General features: G+C 44.7%; 2 protein-coding genes across 2 annotated transcripts in view; both read right to left on the bottom strand.

Annotated features, from left to right (window-relative positions):
- The window catches only part of LOC121868799 (sodium bicarbonate transporter-like protein 11), a gene marked incomplete in the record, with an annotated part of 115,051 nt that extends 113,172 nt beyond the window's left edge, over nucleotides 1-1,879 (bottom strand). The window contains 1 exon segment of the mRNA XM_042369736.1: nucleotides 1,791-1,879.
- Nucleotides 1,787-21,081, bottom strand: LOC121868662 (suppressor protein SRP40-like). The gene is made up of 3 exons (XM_042369500.1): nucleotides 20,911-21,081; nucleotides 20,382-20,739; nucleotides 1,787-1,875 (listed from the first exon to the last, which is right to left on the bottom strand). The coding sequence occupies exons 1-3, from the start codon at nucleotides 21,079-21,081 to the stop codon at nucleotides 1,787-1,789; spliced, it is 618 nt and encodes a 205-aa protein (XP_042225434.1).
- Between the last annotated feature and the right edge of the window lie 3,764 nt (nucleotides 21,082-24,845).

The following is a 24,845-nucleotide window of genomic DNA, read 5'->3' as shown; positions in this document are numbered from 1 at the left end:
GGGAGGGGAGGGGAGGGAAGAAGGGAAGGGGAGAGGAGAGGGAGTCGACCTAAAGTGCCCCTGAGCACAAAGCTGATAGTAGAACACTGAACATAACAGCGTCTGTGCCATATACATACACAGTCTAAATCTGTCACTGATGCCACCTTACACCACCTGACCACTGGCATGAACACTGTAGGTTCTCAAGGCAAGGGATAGCACAACGCTCTCAGTAGCCAGCCACACAGTAATCTTCTCGCTGTGTTGAATTACTGTACTTTATCACTGGTAATATATGTAGATTACTTTAGTATTCAAATTTGTGAGGAATCTACTTCTTTACATAAAACTGTAGTCAACGTTGTAAGGAAAAAATGGATGTCAAAAACTCACATCACGAGACGAGAGAATGTGGCAACCTTTACTGTGACACATGAGAGATAGTCTCGGTGGTTGTTGTCGTGGTTGTTCATTTAGCGACTTCTGTGTTAGGCTGAGACAAAAAAGTTCTTTCTGGCAGGTGTTCGTGGTTCATACCTGTGGATACTTTTAACCATACGATAAATAAGGATTAGTCACACCAGCTTAAAACTAATTACCGTTTTAGCCTTTATGTTCACACACACAAAAAATTCTCTCCCTTGACACAATTGATCTAGGTAATGTAAGAAAACAGTGTAACATCTGTAGTACCGACCGTCCGCATTCATCCGACTGTCCGCATTCGTCTATTATTTCAGTTTTAAGGTAAACATTTCATTCTTTGGAGAAATGAACCGGTTTTCAGTAACACATTCTCACAGTTCCCGGAAACCAGCCAAGTCTGGGACGTGACTTGACTGTGGTGTGTGTGTGTGTGTGTGTGTGAAGTTGGTTTTTCTGACGTGCTGCCTTCAGAACGGCTGTACCATAAAAACAAAAGGTACAGAGCGTCGAGGAAGTACCGAATTATTGACCCCCCCCCTCCCCAATAAGGAATTAAACTATTTTATAAGATGGTAAACCTGACTTTAGTACAGATAAAAATGTTAATGTTTACTGTCAGGAAATTAACAGCACCAGGCGTGTGTGTGTGTGTGTGTGAGAGAGAGAGAGAGAGAGAGAGAGAGAGAGAGAGAGAGAGAGAGAGAGAGAGAGAGAGAGAGAGAGTACAAACAGTCGGGCATTACCGTAACCTTTGTCTTATTACCGTAACTCAAGTATTTATTACCGTCACTTTCGTGTTTGTCACCACCACCACCGGGGAGGGACATCAATAATGGTTTATCTTATCAAGTTTGATTACGTGCTTAATACACGATAAGCCTATGTCAACATGTAAACCCGGCCCACCTACCGCCATGGAGGGAGGGAGGGAAGCGGAGGAAGGAAGGAAGGAAGGAAGGAAGGAAGGAAGGAAGGAAGGAAAGTTGCTATGACGACCAATATAGTGGAGGATGTCAGTGTCTGGTGGAAGGTCGTGTACGCTCGTTCGTCGACAGGGATAAAGAGGATGGTCTTAACTAATAATATAATGGCCGGAGTGATCACAGCGAGTGTGGGTAACAGCAAACGAGATAACACCTGGGCAAGACAAGTCACTGATAATGACTTCCCATACACCTGTAACTTGATCTAATGAGGGAGCTGATTTGATAAAGCTCACCTGAGGTCACCTGTTGATAGTTTACTGTACATCAGGTTGACATTCGTAGTTACCTTAAAGAAAATGTACGGGGGTTTTATAGGAATCGGGTCAAGAGTCATAGTTTACCTGGGAAAAGATCAGGTTTACAAGTTTACAGTCAACAGAAACGAGGTGTACTCACAGTGCACAAATCCAGGACTGGTCATAGTCGAAGCTGCCGTTTTCTGAACTGGCGGTGCCCTGGATCGTCCGAGCCAACAAGTGTACTGGAAAAAGAAATTTACAAGTTATACACAAGTGTACTGGAACAAGAAACTTACTTTCTATATACCGGTAATGGAACAAGGAACTTACTTTCTATATACCGGTACTGAAACAAGGAACTTACTTTCTATATACCGGTACTGGAACAAGGAACTTACTTTCTATATACCGGTACTGGAACAAGGAACTTACTTTCTATATACCGATACTGGACCCCAATTCCCTTAGTGAAAATAATCGGTTCACTGTCACATATAACTCACCCGAGTTCTTGGGGAGGACCAACCAATGTTCCTGCCAAGTTTTAAGAGAATATGTTTGTCCCTTGAGGAGTTATCGCAGACGCAGGAAGGATGGTGTTGTAACGTGGCAGACAGGATGACATGCTCTTGCTACCAAAACATCGCGCCAACTCACTAACAAGACAAAAACATTTGTCCCCATAACGGAAATATCGAAATTAACTATCTCATATTTTTACTCCTAAGATAAATTCCATACAAACTTTTATTAAGACATTTGATGATTTGAAAGTTTTTAGTAATGGTTCGAACGAAAAATTGGACAAACGAAAGAATATTTATGTATCCCCGGATTTCACTGAGTTGGGGGATGATAAATATAATAATACATAGTACCGCTAATAGACTGTTTCCTGCTATTTATATTATGATAATGTGTGACTATAAAACCCAGGATAATGTAGGAATTAACGACGAAATAACTTAACAGATAAACCGGTACAAAGAAAATACTGTAGCAGGTGCAGAGATAAAATGTAAATAAATACGATAAATAGAATTAAACCAACAAAAATTATTAACAAAAACCGAATAAAGATAATAATAGTGAATCAATTATAAAAAACAAGAATTTCATAAACAAACAAAACAAATTCTAAGAAATACACTCACACAGACGAGCCCTTGTACTGTCCCTGAAAGAATTATGAGTACAGCTTCACCACTAACACCACCAGCCGCTTCCCAGAAATCTTAGTACGAGAGAGTGTGTTCTTTGTCACCGTCACAACACAGTACAACTCAATTAAGAAACAACTCAATTAAGAAAAAAAAAGTAGATATTTACCAAAGTATAATATTAAATGCACGTACTGTTATTTAAGTTACGTGCGCGCCAGGTTATATAACAGAAATACGTGCACATCATTATTACAGACGGTCTGAAGTTGAACACAATTTACTGTACCTAACACCCTTACTGTATTCCTTCACTTCCCGCGTTCCTTTAGTGATAACAACAACAATGGAATAGGTTAAAGATAATGCTATACTGATACTCCTATGTTCAGATCCATAATAATTCCTATGGTGAATATTATCCCTAAATCACACTTATGTTTACTTGACATAAAGGCCGTATCGCTGAAGAGTGTAGTTTGAAATAATAAAATAAGGTTCAATTTATTAGCAAAGGCAGTATCGTCTTTCTTTCTGGTGACGTCACGGCTTCCTTAAACAAATGACAATCAATTTTGTAAAAGTTAAATATATAAAATTTAAGTTTTGCAAGAGTGAAGACGCGTTTCATGAGTTATGGGGGGTGGGAGGAAGAGGGGGGTAGGGATTGTGGTGCGGGTGAGTGAGGGAAGGAGTGAAGGGGGAAGAGATGAAGGGTGAAGAGAGGGAAGGAGGGGGAGGAAAGAGTGATTAACCTTGTTTGAATTTAACATAATTTTAATTTAGCACACACACACACACACCCCTTGGCAATAGAACTGGTTACCTCACCTCACCTCTCTCCTTCCCCCTCTCTATTTTCCTCCCCTTTCCCCTTCTTGTTCCCTTTCCATTTCCATTCTCCTTCTCCCCTGTCCCTGTCCCCTCTGTGATATGTATTTCCTGTACTTTTTGACGACAGTGAAGAATGGATAAACTTTGAAATTTAAACTCTGTCATATCTCTTCCAACCTATTCCTGTATCAACAATTTTCTTGGAGGTAACGAAAACCGGGGAGAGAGAGAGAGAGAGAGAGAGAGAGAGAGAGAGAGAGAGAGAGAGAGAGAGAGAGAGCCACAGTTGGACATACAACACATTATGACTCCCGTATAGTTCATATTTATACACAGGTGAGTAAGTGTCATCAGCAGGTAATTATTAAAATCATGATATCTTTTTTAGTGAGTGTATAGCGTCGATTTACTGTAACATGATGTATTACCGTGAGGCGTTGATTTACTGTAACATGATGTATTACCGTGAGGTGTTGATTTACTGTAACATGATGTATTACAGTGAGGTGTTGATTTACTGTAACATGATGTATTACCGTGAGGCGTTGATTTACTGTAACATGATGTATTACAGTGAGGAGTTGATTTACTGTAACATGATGTATTACCGTGAGGCGTTGATTTACTGTAACATGATGTATTACAGTGAGGAGTTGATTTACTGTAACATGATGTATTACAGTGAGGAGTTGATTTACTGTAACATGATGTATTACCGTGAAGTGTTGATTTAGTGTAACAATGTATCACCGTGAGGTGTTGATTTAGTGTAACATGATGTATTACCGTGAGGTGTTGATTTACTGTAACATGATGTATTACAGTGAGGAGTTGATTTACTGTAACATGATGTATTACCGTGAAGTGTTGATTTAGTGTAACAATGTATTACCGTGAGGTGTTGATTTAGTGTAACATGATGTATTACCGTGAGGTGTTGATTTACTGTAACATGATGTATTACCGTGAAGTGTTGATTTACTGTAACATGATGTATTACCGTGAGGTGTTGATTTACTGTAACATGATGTATTACCGTGAAGTGTTGATTTACTGTAACATGATGTATTACCGTGAGGTGTTGATTTACTGTAACATGATGTATTACAGTGAGGCGTTGATTTACTGTAACATGATGTATTACCGTGAGGCGTTGATTTACTGTAACATGATGTATTACCGTGAAGTGTTGATTTAGTGTAACAATGTATTACCGTGAGGTGTTGATTTACTGTAACATGATGTATTACCGTGAGGTGTTGATTTACTGTAACATGATGTATTATCGTGAAGTGTTGATTTACTGTAACATGATGTATTACCGTGAGGTGTTGATTTACTGTAACATGATGTATTACCGTGAAGTGTTGATTTACTGTAACATGATGTATTACCGTGAGGTGTTGATTTACTGTAACATGATGTATTACAGTGAGGCGTTGATTTACTGTAACATGATGTATTACCGTGAGGCGTTGATTTACTGTAACATGATGTATTACCGTGAGGCGTTGATTTACTGTAACATGATATATTACCGTGAGGCGTTGATTTACTGTAACATGATGTATTACCGTGAAGTGTTGATTTAGTGTAACAATGTATTACCGTGAGGCGTTGATTTACTGTAACATGATGTATTACCGTGAGGTGTTGATTTACTGTAACATGATGTGTTACCGTGAGGCGTTGATTTACTGTAACATGATGTATTACCGTGAGGTGTTGATTTACTGTAACATGATGTATTACCGTGAGGTGTTGATTTACTGTAACATGATGTATTACCGTGAAGTGTTGATTTACTGTAACATGATGTATTACCGTGAAGTGTTGATTTACTGTAACATGATGTATTACCGTGAGGCGTTGATTTACTGTAACATGATGTATTACCGTGAGGCGTTGATTTACTGTAACATGATGTATTACCGTGAGGTGTTGATTTACTGTAACATGATGTATTACCGTGAGGTGTTGATTTACTGTAACATGATGTATTACCGTGAAGTGTTGATTTACTGTAACATGATGTATTACCGTGAGGCGTTGATTTACTGTAACATGATGTATTACCGTGAGGCGTTGATTTACTGTAACGTATTATAATACTGTCAAGTCGTATATATATAAATTCAACACTGTTTACAAAAACGACGAAGACGATTATGGTACTAGATCTCCTGCCATTAGTGAGCTGATAAAACTACTAATACTCCTTGTTACCCGCCCACACACACCACCCACACACACACCGCCCACACACACGCCTCGCTCACTGCACCAGTATTATGTCTTTCCCCACAACTTCCATATTAATGCCATGCTAAACCCGGAGCAGGACGCTACACCAATCACCACATAAAACCCTCGACTCAATTAAGGATTTACCGTTCGCATTAATACCTTCATAAAATACGATTGATTCCGAATATACTGTATATCAACACGAGAACATGTGGAGGGAAAAAGAATCTGTCTTCACATTCAGGTTCAGCTCCTTGTGGCGCGGGGAACTGACAAAAAATAGCCATAAGCTGCGTCAGGGAAGACTGGTATAAAGAAACACTTATTTTCGCCAGTTATTCATTCACTCAGTCAGTCAGTCAGGATTGATTCAGTCATTCGGAATTGACGTTCAGAGCACGATTGATGCAGATATAAAGCTCACTATACACTTCATTCCTATACTGGTCATTGGCTTTATCTGTAAGGACTGGTGGGGTGACTGTCAGCTCAGAACAATCACTCCGTCTGTAGCGCTCATAACCTGAGTGTGGTCTTATCAGAGTGACAATCTTTGCGTTTGGATTAACTCGTTCTGCTGACACCACCACCCTAATGTACCTGAGGCCAAGTACACCCTAGGTTAGGTCGTCTGAGTGAGGTGCACCACAGTGTGTTACAAGAGATTCAGCGTCACACAGTCCACGGGGAGGTCAACCAGAACTGGAAATCCGGTAAAGAGTTCAGCGTTGCTCCAGTCAGACGGGGATCACTTGGCGCAGAGGAGAACAGGAAGCGGTGGTCACAGGGGCGGAATTCCTGTTTTTAGGGACGCAACTTTAACCTCTACCAGAGCGCCTCATCGTATCACTCCCACTTTTTCCTTGATACGTATAAAGATTTCCCTATCGCTTTCATCAAAGAAATTCCATATCAACAATCTTACTATTCATATTAATAAAAAAATTCAGCCTGCAGTATATTTCATCCCCTGACTCAGGACGGGGACCCTCTCTGCCTGGTAGGGATACGTTTCCTTGAATCTGTCAATTCTTAATTTGTATACAGATTCCCCTACTTGTCTCAGCTAGTGACTCTCTGTTTCTCTCTTTTTCAGTTTCTCTCTCTCTCTGACAAACGGAGACCACCTCACTAGATGCTGCTGCTGCTGCTACTCTCTCTCTCTCTGGATTCCCTTTCCTTCACTATTTTTCTCTTCGTGTATGTTGCTTTACACGGTTTATCCTTTGAATTTATCACACACACCCTTCTTCTTTATTTCGCTCGCACTTACACCTTTCTTCTTCTTCCTCCCCTTTCCTCCTCCTCTTACAAATCCTCCTGAATTTATCTCCATGTTATTCTTACATACACACCTGCAATTCAACCTCCCATCTTCCTCCTCCCCCTCCTCCTTCAACTAGCTTCTATTGTCATATTCCTTCTCCTACTTCTTCTAACTCCTTCCCTCACTCCCCCTCTTCTCCCCCTCCTAACCCATCTTCTCCTTTCCTGCTCCCATCCCTCACCCATCCCTCTTATCCTAATCCTACCCACGCTACTTCTCCCATCCTACCCCCGTTTCTTCTAGCCTCATCGCTTCTCTCCCCCTCCCCCCCCGTTTGTCTCTCCCTCCTCTAGCCAACTTTAATATCAATAACTGAACCAGTGGTGAACAGTGCTTAAGTCAGTGAGAACAACTCAACAGTAACAGTCGTACCCAAGTTAACCTTCACACAGTGAGGTCCCAGGTACCCAGTGATAATGGCCCGCGAGACCCAACAACAACCACCAATGTGTTAATCCGTCTACGATAGGAAGGCCTGGGACCAAACCTCACTCATATAACACCATCTGTGAGGGAATTACTACACCACATGTCCCTCATAACACCATATGTGAGGGAATTACTACACCACGTCAAGTCCCTCATCACACCATCTGTGAGGGAATTACTACACCACGTGAGGTCCCTCATAACACCATCTGTGAGGGAATTACTACACCACGTCAGGCCCCTCATAACACCATCTGTGAGGGAATTACTACACCACGTGAGGCCCCTCATAACACCATCTGTGAGGTAATTACTACACCACGTGAGGTCCCTCATAACACCATCTGTGAGGGAATTACTACACCACGTGAGGCCCCTCATAACACCATCTGTGAGGTAATTACTACACCACGTGAGGCCCCTCATAACACCATCTGTGAGGTAATTACTACACCACGTGAGGTCCCTCATAACACCATCTGTGAGGGAATTACTACACCACGTGAGGCCCCTCATAACACCATCTGCGAGGGAATTACTACACCACGCCAGGTCCCTCATAACACCATCTGAGGGAACTACTACACCACGTGAGTTCCTCCTAACACCATCTGGGAGGGAGTTACTACACTACGAGTTTGCTGTTCAACACGTACATTAATCTGTATGTTCACTGTATGTTCCTTTACTTTTCTCTAATGAAGGCTTTTGTTAAACCACCAATGTATGTAATAAGTCATTTATGTCCAATGTATATTTTCAGCCTTCGGGCTGCAGAATTTTTTCAATAAACCGTTAATTATTATTATTATTATTATTATTATTATTATTATTATTACACACACACACATATATATATATATATATATATATATATATATATATATATATATATATATATATATATATATATATATATATATATATATATATATATATATATATATATATATATATATATATATATATATATATATATATATATATATATATATATATATATATCAGTCAACTAATAAAGTCCGCTCGCCTCTCCCCTTGAACCACGAACCCTAAGACTCAGACTCGTGAACCCGAAGCAGTACAGTAGACTGATACATTATACTGTCCATAAATGCTTCGGATTCATGAATCTGAATCTCGGGGTTCGTGGTTCAGGGAGAGAGGCGAACGGACTTTATTAGTTAACTGTACAAGGGTTAGTGTAGAATACAGGGAAAGAGAAAACCCCCATTCCTTCTTTCGGTTCTTAAGTTACCCCTTCCAAACACGTCGCCCCCTCCCCCCTCCCTCGTCACCCACGTCTTCGGGCGCCCAGCTACTGTAAATCGTGTTGGAGAGATTATCACCTGATTTTTCTCCCCGTGGAGGTGAGAGGAAGGGGAGAGGGGGAGGAGTATATTGTTGGAGGCAGGCGAGGGGAGACCACATGGGTAAGTAGAGGAGCGGAGAAGAGGGAGGGGCGGAAGAGGAGGAGAGGAAGGGAAGGAAAGGAAAGAGAGAAAACGGGAGGGGAGGGAAAAAGAGGGATGGATGGGGAGAAGGAGGAGAGAGAATGGAGGGTAGAGTTGGAAGAGGATCCTACACTACCAAAAAAAAAAACCTTAAGTTTAAACCCATATGGCTAACTACCCCGTCGTGCTTGCCCGTCTACCCCACCCCGTCAATCCAGCCCCGTCATTTCATCCCCTTCACACCGTCACCGTCTGCCCCGTCCCATCTCCCAACAATATCCCGCTCAGTCTCTCCACAATACCGTTCCGTCTCTCTTCTTCCTCAGCTCGCCTCTCTTCTCTTCCATCATCCACTCACTCAATCCATTGTTTGTTCCTCCCGCCCCGCCCCGCCCCGCCCCATCATTACCTCCCTGGCAGCTGGTCGTCATCTGGCAGAGGCGAGTATCGGCAAAACATGTCTGATTCTTGGTACTGGTTGAACCAAGACGGGAGGAGGAGGGGCAGGACGGGAGGGTGAGGAGGTGGTGGACAGGACGGGGGAGGGAGAAGGAGGGGGCAGGACGGTAGGGTGAGGACAAGACGGGGAGGAGGAGGAGGGCAGGACAGGACGGGAGGGTGAGGAGGAGGAGGAGTGAGACAGGACGGGAGGGTGAGGAGGAGTGGACAGGACGGGAGGGTGAGGAGGAGTGGACAGGACGGGAGGGTGAGGAGGAGAATGAAAAGACGAGATGGTGATGATAGAATGAGAAAAATAAAGAAGGAAATATAGAAGAAACATTGATGAAGATAATGTTAGGGAGAATAAGAAGGAACAGAAGAAAAATGAAGAAGAAAAAACGGAAAAGAAGCAAAGAAGGACAAAAGAAGAAAATAATTAAAAATAAGTAAAAATAAAAATAAAAGGAAAAAAGCAAAAAAGAAGGAAAAAAGACGAAAAAGAAAAAGAGGAAAAGAAGAAGGAGACGACTAAGGATAAACAAGAATATGTACGTCACGTTAATCATTATTGCTCTTCTAATTAACAGCCACATTGATCTACCACACAAGACCCTGAGCAAATTACCTCTTCGACCAATCAGAGACCAAGAACAACACATTAGTTCTTGGGGGGGGTAAGGGGAATAGAAAAGGATGGAAGAGAGGAGAGAGAGAAGAGAGGAGAAAGGGAAGAGAAGAGGGGGAATGGAAGAGAGGGAATAGAGGAGAGGTAATAGAGGAGAGGGGGAATACAGAGTGGATAATAATAACAATATTAACATGGCTAAGCCAGTTGAGAACCTGAGCTCTCTTTGAGGCACCTGATATATACTATACATTTATCTCAAGGAAATATTATGTTACATATAGTATCATCTGGAATAGTACAACAGCATGGTGGCAATAAGAGCATCTCATAATGTTACCACGGTTATCACTTCAACATTTATTAATTATATTTATTTATTTATTTTTTATTTATTAATTTTTTCATTATTTATACATAAATTACAGTGGAATTGAAAAACATAAGTATAATGGGGAAGCAGTACAACATGGGCTGTACAGTAATAAGGTTGAACAAGAGGACAGAGCTGTCAGGATTATGTCTAGTTGGCAATTATGTTTATTGCATTGGTAATTACTAACCTATTTACATGATAATTTCCGATAAAACGGTTTTGATGGTACAATAAAAGCAGGTACTGTAAATATAGTAGGTGTTACAAGAAATATTAATACTTCGACAATAGATATTTTTTTTTTTTTGAGATATTTAAAGGAAGGGAGCATAGTCTTTGCTCGGATGGGTGGGGTTAAGTTATTCCACACCTTCACACAGTGATATTTTATGGAGGTCTGGGACTGAGAGGAGCGCATGCGGGGTGGTCTTAGTAGCTCTGGGCACAGCAGTAGGTGTTAATATCTTCGAATTTAAAAATTTTCAATATAGCAACTTTTTCGTTTATGTGATCTGTTTTTTTCAAGTAGGTCATTGTCCGTACAACTCTCTTTTGTGCAGTTACCAGAGATTGTGTTTTTGAAGAGCCAGAGTCCCCCCATAGTGTGTGACTGTGTATCAGGTGTTGGTAAACAAGATCATGATAGATTTCTTTCATTGCTGTAAGAGTGAGTGACTGTCAAGTGTGTTGCAGTATTATACTCAGCGCTGTGTCTCGACCAGCCAGTGTGACACATGACGTGGAATGGACAATAAAGAACCACGTACCACGATGGATGGGGGTGAGGGGGTGGGGGAGGTAGTGGGTGAAGGTAATGAGTGGTGGGTGAAGCTGGGTGACGCTGGGATGAGGCAAGGTGATGAGGTGAGTGACGAAGGTGAGATGGTGAGTGACGTTGGGTTGAGGCAAGGTGAGTGACGCGGGTGAGTGACGCTGGGGGAGTTTACGTCACCTACTATTCACGGGACTCACAGAGGATAAGATTAAAAGCGGAGATCAATATCTGGATATTGAACCATGGCTCCCGGGGACACGCACGCACGCACACACCCCCGCGCACGCGCACACACACCCACCCCCGCACACACACACACACACACACACGCGCGCACACACACCCGCGCGCGCACACACACACACACCACCGAAGGGTCAAGACGTACCTGGCGCTCCTCTCGGAGCAGCCAGGTCAACTGTTAAGTTGGCCCATACCAACTCCCTCCCCTGAACCCTCCTCCCCACCGGAATATCAACAAGTTCACGCCAGAAGTTACTATTTCATTTAGGAAAGGAATGGAACCAGTGTTAAACAGAGGTGAACAGTGGTGAACAGTGCTTAAGTCAGTGAGAACAACTCAACAGTAACAGTGGTACCCAAGTTGACCTTCACACAGTGAGGTCCCAGGTACCCAGTGATAACGGCCCGACCCAACAACCAGCGATGTGTTAATCCGTCTACGATAGGAAGGCCTGGGACCACACCTCACTCATAGAACACCGTCTGTGAGGGAACTACTACACCACGTGAGGCCCCTCATAACACCATCTGTGAGGGAATTACTACACCACGTGAGGCCCCTCATAACACCATCTGTGAGGGAATTACTACACCACGTGAGGCCCCTCATAACACCATCTGTGAGGGAATTACTACACCACGTGAGGCCCCTCTTAACACCATCTGTGAGGGAATTCCTACACCACGTGAGGCCCCTCATAACACCATCTGTGAGGGAATTACTACACCACGTGAGGCCCCTCATAACACCATCTGTGAGGGAATTACTACACCACGTGAGGCCCCGCATAACACCATCTGTGAGGGAATTACTACACCACGTGAGGCCCCTCATAACACCATCTGTGAGGGAATTACTACACCACGTGAGGCCCCTCATAACACCATCTGTGAGGGAACTACTACACCACGTGAGGTCCCTCCTAACACCATCTGGGAGGGAGTTACTACACTACAGTACGTGTTTGCTGTTCAACACCTACATTAATCTGTATGTTCACTGTATGTTCCTTCACCTTTCTCTAATGAAGGCTTTTGTCAAACCACCAATGTATGTAATAAGTCATTTATGCCCAATGTATATTTTCAGCCTTCGGGCTGCAGAACTTTTTCAATAAACCGTTAATTATTATTATTATTATTTATTACCCCCGCGCGCGCGCGCACAGACACACACACACACACGTGCGCACGCACAGACACACACACACGCGCGCACGCACACGCACACACACACACGCGCGCGCACGCACACGCGCACACACGCACACACACACGCGCGCACGCACACGCACACACGCACACACACACGCACACACACACTTATGTAACTGTATATTTTCAGTCTTCTGGCTGCCAAGCTCTTTCAGTAAACCGTTAATTATTATTATTATTATTATTACACGCGCACACACGCGCGCGCACACGCACGCACGCACGCACGCACGCACACGCACACACACACACACACACACACACACACACACACACACACCTCTCAGTCAAGCCAGATGCCCAGCTGACTGGAAGACCTCTTATGTATCACCAGTGCCCAAGTCAACTTGCCCACAATCCTTAAATCAGCTACGACCTATTGCAATCACCCCAATACCCAGCCTAATCTGTGAAAGTTTTGTGTTCGACTGGGCTTATGCTGATAAAGCAGGAAGTCGTAGACCCTCAGCAATTTGGCAACATGAAAACTTCCTCCACCACTCACTGTCTTGTCAGCTTTCTCGATTACATATACCGCCACCTCGAGAAACGAAAAACGTCTGTAGCTGTCGCCTTCATTGATTTCACTAAATCATTCGAACTAGTCGACCACAATTTAATCATCAACAAAGCTATTGACCTCGGGCTTCGGAGAAGTCTCATACTATGGCTTACAAACTTCCTCAGTGACCGACGCCAAGCTGTACGCTTCCGAGGGGCTGTCTCCACCTTTCAGTCACTCACCTGTGGCATCCCCCAAGGCACCAAGATGGGACCACTCTGCTTCCTTATGCTTATCAATGGTGCCCTAAGAGAAACCCCTGCTCGCTGGAAATATGTCGACGACTCCACCATTGGGATCAGCGTCAACAATTCTGCTCCCATCTATACAGCCCTTCAGGATTTATTGAACAGTCTCCAAAACTGGGCTACCAACAACCACGTCACCAACAACCATACCAAGACCATGGTTATGCACATCAACCTCTCCTCCGACATTGTCCTACCTCCTTCCATTACTTTAGGTCCGAACACACTCCAGGTTGTAGATTCCACTAAGCTCCTCGGCGTCACTATAGACAACAAACTAAATTGGAAACCACACGTCAGTGAAGTTGTCAAATCCTCCAGTTTCCGTCTCCACCTCCTCCGCCGACTCGGAGTTCCTGCACCCGAGCTCCTCAGTGTTTACTCAACTTTCATACTTCTCAAGCTCACCTATACCTCCCCTACCTGGTCTTCCTCCCTAAATGCCACACAACGTAAACACCTAGAAAAAGTGCAAAAGAGGGCATGCAAGATTATTCTCTCCCCTTCCTACTCCACATATCAAGAAGCGCTCAACTCACTGACCCTTTCGACTCTCACTGACCATCACCACGACCTCATCTGCAAATTTGGTGAGAAGCTTCTGCACCATCCTCGACACCGGCTCCTACTACCACCTGAGATCCCTAGCCCGAGAATTGCTGTTCGACACAACAACCGCATCCAGCCCATACGTGCACGAACTGATAGCTATAAGAACAGCCCAGTCCCAACCATTGTAAAAATTATCAATAACTTGTAATTCCCAGTGTATTCACTCCCAGTAAATACTACTTCTTGCACTGTCACTATGTTGAAATGCCCTGTAGTTTGAGCTTTTCCCCATCTAGTTATTATATATCTTATTTGCATCACTTACGTTACTTGTATATTATTTGTAAATCGAAACCCATTCCCCAATTATGTAACTGTATATTTTCAGCCTTCTGGCTGCCAAGCTCTTTCAATAAACCGTTCATTATTATTATTATTACGCACGCACGCACGCACACACAAACGCACGCACAGACATCCATCATTTACGTGTGATTCTCATTTACAATAATCATGTTGTCTGGTGTATACTCGTATGTTGTTGCAGCTTGATTATGGCACTGTGAGGGTGTGGCACTGTGAGGGTGTGGCACTGTGAGGGTGTGGCGCTGAGGGTGTGGCACTGAGAGGGTGTGGCAGTGAGAGAATGTGGCAGTGTCTGGATGTGGTACTGTCAGGATGTGGTACTGTGAAGGTGTGGCACTGTGAGGGTGCGGTCTTGTGAGGGTGTGTGGCAATGTGAGGATGTGGCAGGAGGGAATGTGGCAGTGTCTGGATGTGGTACTGTGAGGGTGTGGCACTGTGAGGGTGTGTGAGGGTGTGCACTGTGAGGGTGTGGTCCTGTGAGGGTGGCAGGTAGTGTCTGGATGTGGTACTGTCAGGATGTGGTACTGTGAGGGTGTGGCACTGTGAGGGTGTGTGTCCTGTGAGGGTGTGGCAGTGACTGGATGTGGTACTGTCAGGATGTGGTACTGTGAGGGTGTGGCACTGTGAGGGTGTGGCACTGTGAGTGTGGCAGTGAGAGAATGTGGCAGTGTCAGGATGTGGTACTGTGAAGGTGTGGTACTGTGAGGTGTGGTACTGTGAGGGTGTGGCACTGTGAGGGTGTGGCAGTGAGAAAATGTGGCAGTGTCTGGATGTGGTACTGTCAGGATGTGGTACTGTGAAGATGTGGTACTGTGAAGGTGTGGCACTGTGAGGGTGCGGTTCTGTGAGGGTGTGGCACTGTGAGGGTGTGGCAATGTGAGGATGTGGCAGTGAGGGAATGTGGCTGTGTCTGGATGTGGGTACTGTCAGGATGTGGTACTGTGAGGGTGTGGCACTGTGAGGGTGTGTGCACTGTGAGGGTGTGGCACTGGGAGGGTGTGGTCCTGTGAGGGTGTGGCAGTGTCTGATGTGGTACTGTCAGGATGTGGTACTGTGAGGTGTGGGCACTGTGAGGGTGTCCTGTGCAGTGACTGGATGTGGTACTGTCAGATGTGGTACTGTGAGGGTGTGGCACTGTGAGGGTGTGGCAGTGAGAAAATGTGGCAGTGTCAAGATGTGGTACTGTGAGGATGTGGTACTGTGAGATGTGGCACTGTGAGGATGTGGTACTGTGAAGGTGTGGTACTTTGAGGGTGTGGCACTGTGAGTGTGGCAGTGAGAGAATGTGGCAGTGTCAGGATGTGGTACTGTGAAGGTGTGGTACTGTGAGGGTGTGGTACTGTGAGGGTGTGGCAGTGAGAAAATGTGGCAGTGTCAAGATGTGGTACTGTGAGGATGTGGTACTGTGAGGATGTGGCACTGTGAGGATGTGGTGCTGTGAGGATGTGGCACTGTGAGGATGTGGCACTGTGAGGGTGTTGCACTGTGAGGGTGTGGTAGTGTGAGGATGTGGCAGTGTGAGTGTGCGGTACTATGAGGATGTGGCACTGAGGGGATGTGGCACTGTCTGGCCACACCTTTAACCACGACGCCTGTGCCCTGTCAATACCATCTTACCACAAACAAGTACTTCGTTACTCCACCTACCACCATATCGTCACCACCTACTACCACCACCACCTACCACCATCTCGTCACCACCACCACCACCACCACCACCTACCACCATCTCGTCACCACCAGCACCTAACCGGTCTTGTTGTGGCAGAGAAAGCGGGAGAAACCCAGGGCGAGAGTTGCGATGCTTGAACTGGCTGGTTGAGAAGAATATTGTGTAGTTAGTCGACTGTGAAGCCGACATCCGGCAGCTCTGCAGACCGGATACTAAACATGATTAGTTAGGGAATATCCGGCAGTGGACGGCTCCAGAGTCCGACAGGGAAGAGGTCGGTTCAGGTGACCCCGTGGCGGAGGACGGGGAAAGGTTATATCCGGAAGGGAAGAGGAAGGGAGGGAGGAAAGAAGAAGGGAGGGACAGAGGAAGGGAGGGAAGAAGAAGGGAGGGACAAAGGAAGGGATAGAGGAAGAGATGGATTGAGGAAGGGTGGAGGGAATGGATTGAGGGAGAGAAGAGGAAAGGAGGCATTCAGGGAGGGAAGAAGGGAGGGAGGGATGGAGGGAGAGCAGTAAAAGTGTGTGCCTGGAGACTTGGCTTACGGTTATACCCATTACCGAGAGTGTGACACTAGAGGGGATGGGAGAAGAGAGGGAGGAAAAGAGAGGAGGAGAGAAGGAGAGAGGGAAAGAAAGGAGGGGGAAAGGAGAGAGGGAAAGAAAGGAGGAGAGAAGGAAAGAGGGAAAGAAAAAGAGATAAGGAGGAACGAAGGAAAGGGAAAGAACGGTGGAACAAAGAAAGAAGTGAGGCAGATGAAACGAAGGAAAGCAAAAAAACAAAAAAGAGGGCGAAAGAAGAAGAAACGGAGGGTGGGTTAGGTTGAGATTAAAATCCGGGACTCGCCTTGATATACTGTATCTGACGGAGGACCTGGAGGTATACATACACCATCATCCCCTGTTTTAACGACACACAATGTTCACTTCGTCGATGTCGTGTGCGTGTGTGTGTGTGTGTGTGTGTCTAAATAATACAGCGAGGGAGAACAGCACTGAAACTCACAACTAGACTCTCAAAGACTCAACCACACAGATATACGAACATTAGTGTCACCAGTACAGGGAATCCTTTCATCACCTTCACCTTCAGAAAACCCGCATCATTTAGATATTTTGACAGAAGCTATCCCGGGTGGTTTTATCCTCCAAAGGCTTCAAAAAAGTCTTAACTACATCAATGGTGCACGACAAAGTATACATTACAGTGATATACATAAATACAGGATAATAATGCTCACTACAGGGATCATGGTTACTCTCTCTGATGAATAAGATACGAGGAGGGCCTTCACTCAGCCTGTAAGGGAGTCACTCGTGGCTGACACACTCTGTGACGGATCAAAGCTGCCCAGGATCACAGGACAAGGCTGTCCTCCCCCCCCCCCTTTCTCCTCCTGCAGCTGCCGCCGACTCTACTGCTATTCACCAATACACAAAACACTAACTGGACTAGGATTGGACGCATAATGCCTGGTGACATTCACTGCTATGGCTGGTGACAATTGTATCTCTGGCTGGTAGAAAAAAATGGTGAAAAGTGGGAGGAGGAGGAGGAAGAGGAGGAGGCAGTTTGTCACCAGGAAGCAGGAGGAGATTGACTCAAGTGGGGAGGTTTCCTTCTGGTGATAGGAGATGTCTGGGCTGTCCCGCTGTCCTCCACCACATGACAAATTACTGCTGTCGCTCGCCTCTCTCCCCCCTAACCTCCCGGTAGTATCTGTTCTCTCTGTCCATCAACCAGCGGTGACTGTCCAAAACTAATGAAGTAAACATCCTTTGTCTCGGTGCAGTGTGGTATATTAAAGTTTGGTGCAATTAGTTTAGAGGAGTTAGTGGACAGTTAGGCAAGGTTAGGTTATTCAAGAGTTAATGGACAGTTGCTGTGATTGTCCAGTAACAGTCAGAGGACAACCTTGGTGTGACTGTATAACAACTACCTTCAGAGAGTTTCACAGAAATGTACAGTCGGGGTCAGAAATTCGTGATACAATCTGGCCAGAGGTTGACGAGGCCGTACCCTTACTACACGGCGAGTCGCTGTGGTAAATGCAATGAAAGTGAAATATAAGAGAAAGGTTAAAAAAAAAAAAAGAGAACATAAGAAAATAGGGAGTCTGCAATAGGCCGGTTGGCCTGTGCATGGCAGCTCCTGAGGAGAGTTACTACCACTCTATCATCCATGAATCTATCTAGCCTCCTTTTAAAACTCTCCAGCGTTCCAGCACTTACTACAAAGTTGCTAAGCATGTTCCACTCGTCCACCACCCTATTTGTGAACCAGTTCCTTCCTATCTCCCTCCTAAACCTAAACTTATCCAACTTAAATCCGTTGCTACGAGTCCTATCCTGCTCGGATATTATAAGAACTTTATATCGCCCTTATTGATTCCTTTCACCCACTTAAATACTTCTATCATATCTCCCCGCACTCTTCGTCTTTCTAGAGAATGCAACTTTTGTTTCTTTTACCTATCTTGATATGGAAGGTTTCTAAGTCCCGGAATCATTTTCGTCATTCTTCGCTGCACCGACTCCAGTGAATTGCTATCCATTCTATAATAGGGGCACTAGAATTGAACCGCATAATCGAGGTGCGGCCTGACTAACGCAAGATATAGTTGCAATAAGACCTCTGCACTCTTATTACTTACACTTCTAGATATAATACCTTATACTCTGATTGCCTTATTTCGAATATTAATACACTGTCTTCTAGGCCGTAGGTCCAGGCTTACAAGTACCCCCATGTCTCTTTCACAAGTCGACCTTTCTAGGTTGATGTTGTTAAGGCTGTATAAGTTGACAATATTTGTTCTTCCAATATTAAGTACGCTGCACTTGCTGGTGTTCAATTTCATTTGCCATTTCTCTGACCACTCCTGCAATTTATTTAAATCCTCCTGTAATGCATTTGCATCCTGCCCTGAATTAATCTGCCGCCCTATTTTGATGTCAGTAGGAGAAAGAGAAAACGACAGTGAGCGAGAGAGATAGACAGACGACATACTTCTGATCATCCTAGGAGCCTGCTAATCGTCATGGCTCACATGTTCTTTCAAAAATTAGGAAACGTTAAGCGATTTGCTTACGATTCAATTTCTTTATTAAATAAATGCTACAAATATATAGTTCAGCAAGAAAACAAATATTATGTAGACTGTAGTGGCTGACGATTGGCGAGTGTGAACTGGATGTAGTAAAGATAATAGAACAGTGGATGTAGTGTAGATAATAGTGCATTAGTTGTAGTGTAGGTGATAGTGCATTAGTTGTAGAGTAGATAATAGTGCATTAGTTGTAGTGTAGATAATAGTGCATTAGTTGTAAAGTAGATCATAGTGCATTAGTTGTAGTGTAGATAATAGTGCATTAGGTGTAGTGTAGGTGATAGTGCATTAGTTGTAATGTAGGTGATAGTGCATTAGTTGTAGTGTAGATAATAGTGCATTAGTTGTAGTGTAGGTGATAGTGCATTAGTTGTAGTGTAGATAATAGTGCATTAGTTGTAGTGTAGATAATAGTGCATTAGTTGTAGTGTAGGTGATAGTGCATTAGTTGTAGTGTAGATAATAGTGCATTAGTTGTAGTGTAGATAATAGTGCATTAGTTGTAGTGTAGATAGTGCATTAGTTGTAGTAGTATAGTAGTGTAGTGCAGTTGTAGTTAATAGTGCATTAGTTGTAGAGTAGATAATAGTGTATTAGTTGTAGTGTAGATAATAGTGCATTAGTTGTAGTGTAGATAATAGTGCATTAGTTGTAGTGTAGATAATAGTGCATGAGTTGTAGTGTAGATAATAGTGCATTAGTTGTAGTGTAGATAATAGTGCATTAGTTGTAGTGTAGATAATAGTGCATTAGTTGTAGTGTAGATAATAGTGCATTAGTTGTAGTGTAGATAATAGTGCATTAGTTGTAGTGTAGATAATAGTGCATAAGTTGTCATGTAGGTGATAGTGTAGTGATTGTAGATAACAGTGTAGTGGATATAGTGAATTATTAAACGAGAAAACAAATCATCCGCCCATTTTTCATTATTTTTAAAGGCTCATTTCCTTACGGAACGTTTCAAACACCAGAATTTATAAAACAGCCTCATTATGAGGAACACTAACATAAGAGAATAAAAAAAGAGGCCACATATCAGGTCCTCCCAATCACTAAAGCATTCATCTATGGCATCAAGCGCATCGATACATTTTATTAAGAAGATATTCATACCGAGCTGTCCGAGGTAAATGACCAATGCTAAAGTCATTACTGTTAATGACTCCCTTGTCCTCACTAAGGCGTCCCCGTAGACTGAGGCGTCCCCGTAGACTGAGGCGTCCCCGTAGACTGAGGCGTCCCCGTAGACTGAGGCGTCCCCGTAGACTGAGGCGTCCTCGTAGACTGCGGCGTCCTCGTCGTCGTCGGAGAGTGAGATATCATAGAAATCCGAGTCGTCCAGGATGGATGAGGCTGTGGAGTACACGGAGGATGAGGCTGTGGAGTACACGGAGGATGAGGAGGAGGATGAGGAGCACTTGAAGGATAAGGCTTTCTCGTAGACTGAGGCGTTCTTGGTCATAGAGGCTTCCTGGGTCCCGGAGGCCTCCTCGGTCCCGGAGGCCTCCTCGGTCCCGGAGGCCTCCTCGGTCCCGGAGGCCTCCTCGGTCCCGGAGGCCTCCTCGGTCTCGGAGGCCTCCTCGGTCACTGAGGCCTCCTCGGTCACTGAGGCCTCCTCGGTCACTGAGGCCTCCTCGGTCACTGAGGCGTCCTCGTAGACTGAGGCGTCCTCGTCGTCGTCGGAGAGTGAGATATCATAGAAATCCGAGTCGTCCAGGATGGATGAGGCTGTGGAGGACACGGGGGATGAGGAGGAGAATGAGGAGCACTTGAAGGATAAGGCTTTCTCGTAGACTGAGGCGTTCTTGGTCATAGAGGCTTCCTGGGTCCCGGAGGCCTCCTCGGTCCCGGAGGCCTCCTCGGTCCCGGAGGCCTCCTCGGTCACTGAGGCCTCCTCGGTCACTGAGGCCTCCTCGGTCTCGGAGGCCTCCTCGGTCACGTGATATATTATTCTGCCGTAGGAGTAATGTTGTCTGAGGGAAGGAAAAATCACTTCCTCTCCTTGCAGTAAGTCAGAGGCAGGGATCTTTACTTTTGACAGGGTCCGTATTCCTCTCATTAATTTTACCTTTATATTAATGTTTTCTTCGTGTGGCAATATAATTAAATTTTCGGTAAACTTCTCCTTATACAGTTTGAGGTAGCTCACAAGGACGGCATCCTTATGAGCAGCAGTTTCCTCACCAAAGTCAAGTTTCTTTGACCAGAACGGTTTTCGACAACCGGCCTTACCAAAAGTAATGTAAGTGGGAGGCTTACATTTGTTGTTTAATATACATTAGATTTCCCTTAGAGAAATCGATCGATTTTGTAAATTTTTGTTTTCCATTTTAAAGATCGAAGTACAAATCTTTTTATAACTTACATACCTACATCAAACACCTACCAACGTCTCCAATTATTGTAGCAAGATAAAAGTGAGCTTAGATACAGTACAAACGTAACAAAACTGTATTATTTGTGTGGTGTTATGTAATGTATATAGTGGTGATACAAAGTGTATGGTGATGATGTGTGTATAGTGGTAATACAAAGAGTATGGTGATGTGTGTATAGTGGTGATACAAAGAGTATGGTGATGATGTGTGTATAGTGGTGATACAAAGTGTATGGTGATGATGTGTGTGTATAGTGGTGATACAAAGAGTATGGTGATGATGTGTGTATAGTGGTGATACAAAGAGTATGGTGATGATGTGTGTATTGTGGTGATACAAAGTGTATGGTGATGATGTGTGAATAGTGGTGATACAAAGAGTATGGTGATGATGTATGTATAGTGGTGATACAAAGAGTATGGTGATGTGTGTATTGTGGTGATACAAAGTGTATGGTGATGATGTGTGAATAGTGGTGATACAAAGAGTATGGTGATGATGTGTGTATAGTGGCGATACAAAGTGTATGGTGATGATATGTGTATAGTGGTGATACAAAGTGTATGGTGATGATGTGTGTATAGTGGTGATACAAAGTGTATGGTGATGATGTTTGTATAGTGGTGATGCAAAGAGTATGGTGATGATGTGTGTATAGTGGTGATACAAAGTGTATGGTGATGATGTGTGTATAGTGGCGATACAAAGAGTATGGTGATGATGTGTGTATAGTGGTGATACAAAGTGTATGGTGATGATGTGTGTATAGTGGTGATACAAAGTGTATGGTGATGATGTGTGTATAGTGGTGACGCAATGTATATTAATGTGTGTAAGCGGTGATACAATGCAATGGTGAGGTGTGTATAGTGCTATAATACAAGCATATATTGTGATGATAATTAACCGCCATAGTATGTAGTGGTACAGTGCGTACCACAAATTTACACTGTATTGGATGATAGTGTAGATGATAGTGTAGTGGACGTAGTGTAAATGATAGTGAAGTTGATGTAGTGTAGATGATAGTGTAGTGGATGTAGTGTAGATAATAGTGTAGTGGATGTAGTGTAGATAATAGTGTAGTGGATGTAGTGTAGATGATAGTGTAGTGGATGTAGTGTAGATAATAGTGTAGTGGATGTAGTGTAGATGATAGTGTAGTGGATGTAGTGTAGATGATAGTGTAGTGGATGTAGTGTAGAGAATAGTGTAGTGGATGTAGTGTAGACAATCGTGTAGTGGATGTAGTGTAGACAATCGTGTAGTGGATGTAGTGTAGATAATAGTGTAGTGGATGTAGTGTAGATGATAGTGTAGTGGATGTAGTGTAGATAATAGTGTAGTGGATGTAGTGTAGATGATAGTGTAGTGGATGTAGTGTAGATAATAGTGTAGTGGATGTAGTGTAGATGATAGTGTAGTGGATGTAGTGTAGGTAATAGTGTAGTGGATGTAGTGTAGATGATAGTGTAGTGGATGTAGTGTAGATGATAGTGTAGTGGATGTAGTGTAGACAATCGTGTAGTGGATGTAGTGTAGACAATCGTGTAGTGGATGTAGTGTAGATAATAGTGTAGTGGATGTAGTGTAGATGATAGTGTAGTGGATGTAGTGTAGATAATAGTGTAGTGGATGTAGTGTAGATGATAGTGTAGTGGATGTAGTGTAGATAATAGTGTAGTGGATGTAGTGTAGATGATAGTGTAGTGGATGTAGTGTAGGTAATAGTGTAGTGGATGTAGTGTAGATGATAGTGTAGTGGATGTAGTGTAGATGATAGTGTAGTGGATGTAGTGTAGATGATAGTGTAGAGGATGTAGTGCAGATGATAGTGTAGTGGATGTAGTATAGATGATAGTGTAGTGGATGTAGTGTAGATAATAGTGCAGTGATGTAGTGTAGGTAATAGTGTAGTGGATGTAGTGTACGTAATAGTGTAGTGGATGTAGTGTAGATGATAGTGTAGTGGATGTAGTGTAGGTAATAGTGTAGTGGATGTAATGTAGATGATAGTGAAGGGAAGAGAAGAGCAAAGGTGAGAGAGGGAAAAACACGACCTTGGATTAAGTAGCAGCTTAAACGGGCAAGAACGGGAATGAATCAGGCGAGAGAAAGGAGAGGAAGGGATAAACAGTTAAATAGGGGGAGAAAAGTGACAAATTGAGAGAGAGCGAGAGAGATATTAGGCAGCTAAAGTCAAGAGATAATGAGAGGGGCAATTCTCGCCTGCTCATCGTTTGATCTACAACATCTTTTCTTTATACACAGGCCGGCCGAGGCGCGCGCAACGACGTGGAGGGCGCGGCAAAGGTGGTGCTGGGAATGAGAAGGGGGCGGGGGGGAGAAAGGGAGTAATATGAAGGATGGAAGAGGAGGAAGGGAGGGAAAAGAGGTGAATGGAAGGGGGTGGGAAGATTATTAGGAAGGTGAGGTGCGTTCCAATGGAAGGTGAAGAGAGTCCGTAATGAGGATGGAGTAATGAATGACGTCATGGAGTAAGAAGTGGGTGTATGGGGAGGGGTGGGAGGGGGAGGGGTGGGGAGGTGGGAGGAGGTGGGAGGTGGGAGGGGGTGGGGAGGGGTGGGGAGGTGAGTGGGGGAGGGGGGTGGGTGGGTGGGTGGGAGGGGTGGGTGGGAGGGGGAGGGTGGGAGGTGGGGAGGGGGGGTGTGGGGAGGGGGTGGGGGAGGGGGGTGGGAGGGGGGGTGGGGCAGGGGGTGGGGAGGGGTGTGTGGGAGGGGGTGGGGTGTGTGGGGGAATAGATGGGCAGAGTGGGTGAGGGTGTGGAGTGGGCGGTGGGTGGAGTGGGGTGTGTGGGTGGTGAGGGTGCAGAGGGTGTAAAGAGAGTGGTAAAGAGAGTGGGCAGAGGGGATGTGGGGAGGGGGATGTGGGGTAAGGGAGGGGGGTGGAGGGGGGGAGGGGGTGGGAGGTGGGAGGGGTGGGGAGGGGGAGGGGGTGGGGAGCTGGGGGAGTGGGGTGGGGAGGGGTGGGGAGGGGGTGGGGAGGGGGTGGGGAGGGGGAGGGGTGGGACTGGGGTGGGATTGGGGTGGGTGGGCAGGGGGGGAGTGGGGGGTGTGGGGAGGGGGGTGTGGGGAGGGGTGAGGGGTGGGAGGGTGGGGGAGGGGTGTAGGGGAGGGTGTAGGAGGGGTGGGGAGTGTGGGGAGTGGGGTGGGGAGTGGGGTGTGTGGGGAGGGGTGTG

The sequence above is a fragment of the Homarus americanus genome, unplaced genomic scaffold (assembly GCF_018991925.1).
Source record: "Homarus americanus isolate GMGI-L3 unplaced genomic scaffold, GMGI_Hamer_2.0 scaffold30535, whole genome shotgun sequence".
Lineage (NCBI taxonomy): Eukaryota > Metazoa > Arthropoda > Malacostraca > Decapoda > Nephropidae > Homarus > Homarus americanus.
The sequence above is the reverse complement of the archived record's forward strand: the minus strand, read 5'-3'. Positions and strand labels throughout refer to the sequence as shown.

Bases quoted from the DNA above. Each gene is read 5' to 3' on its own strand.
- LOC121868662 (XM_042369500.1), bottom strand. From the start codon at position 21,081: ATGACCAAGAACGCCTCAGTCTACGAGAAAGCCTTATCCTTCAAGTGC. The intron at 20,740-20,910 runs GTGACCGAGGAG...TCCGGGACCCAG, and splicing joins CAGTCTACGAGGACGCCTCA to GAAGCCTCTATGACCAAGAA. The intron at 1,876-20,381 runs GTATGAATATCT...TTCTTTTTCCAG, and splicing joins CATTTACCTCGGACAGCTCG to TACACTTGTTGGCTCGGACG.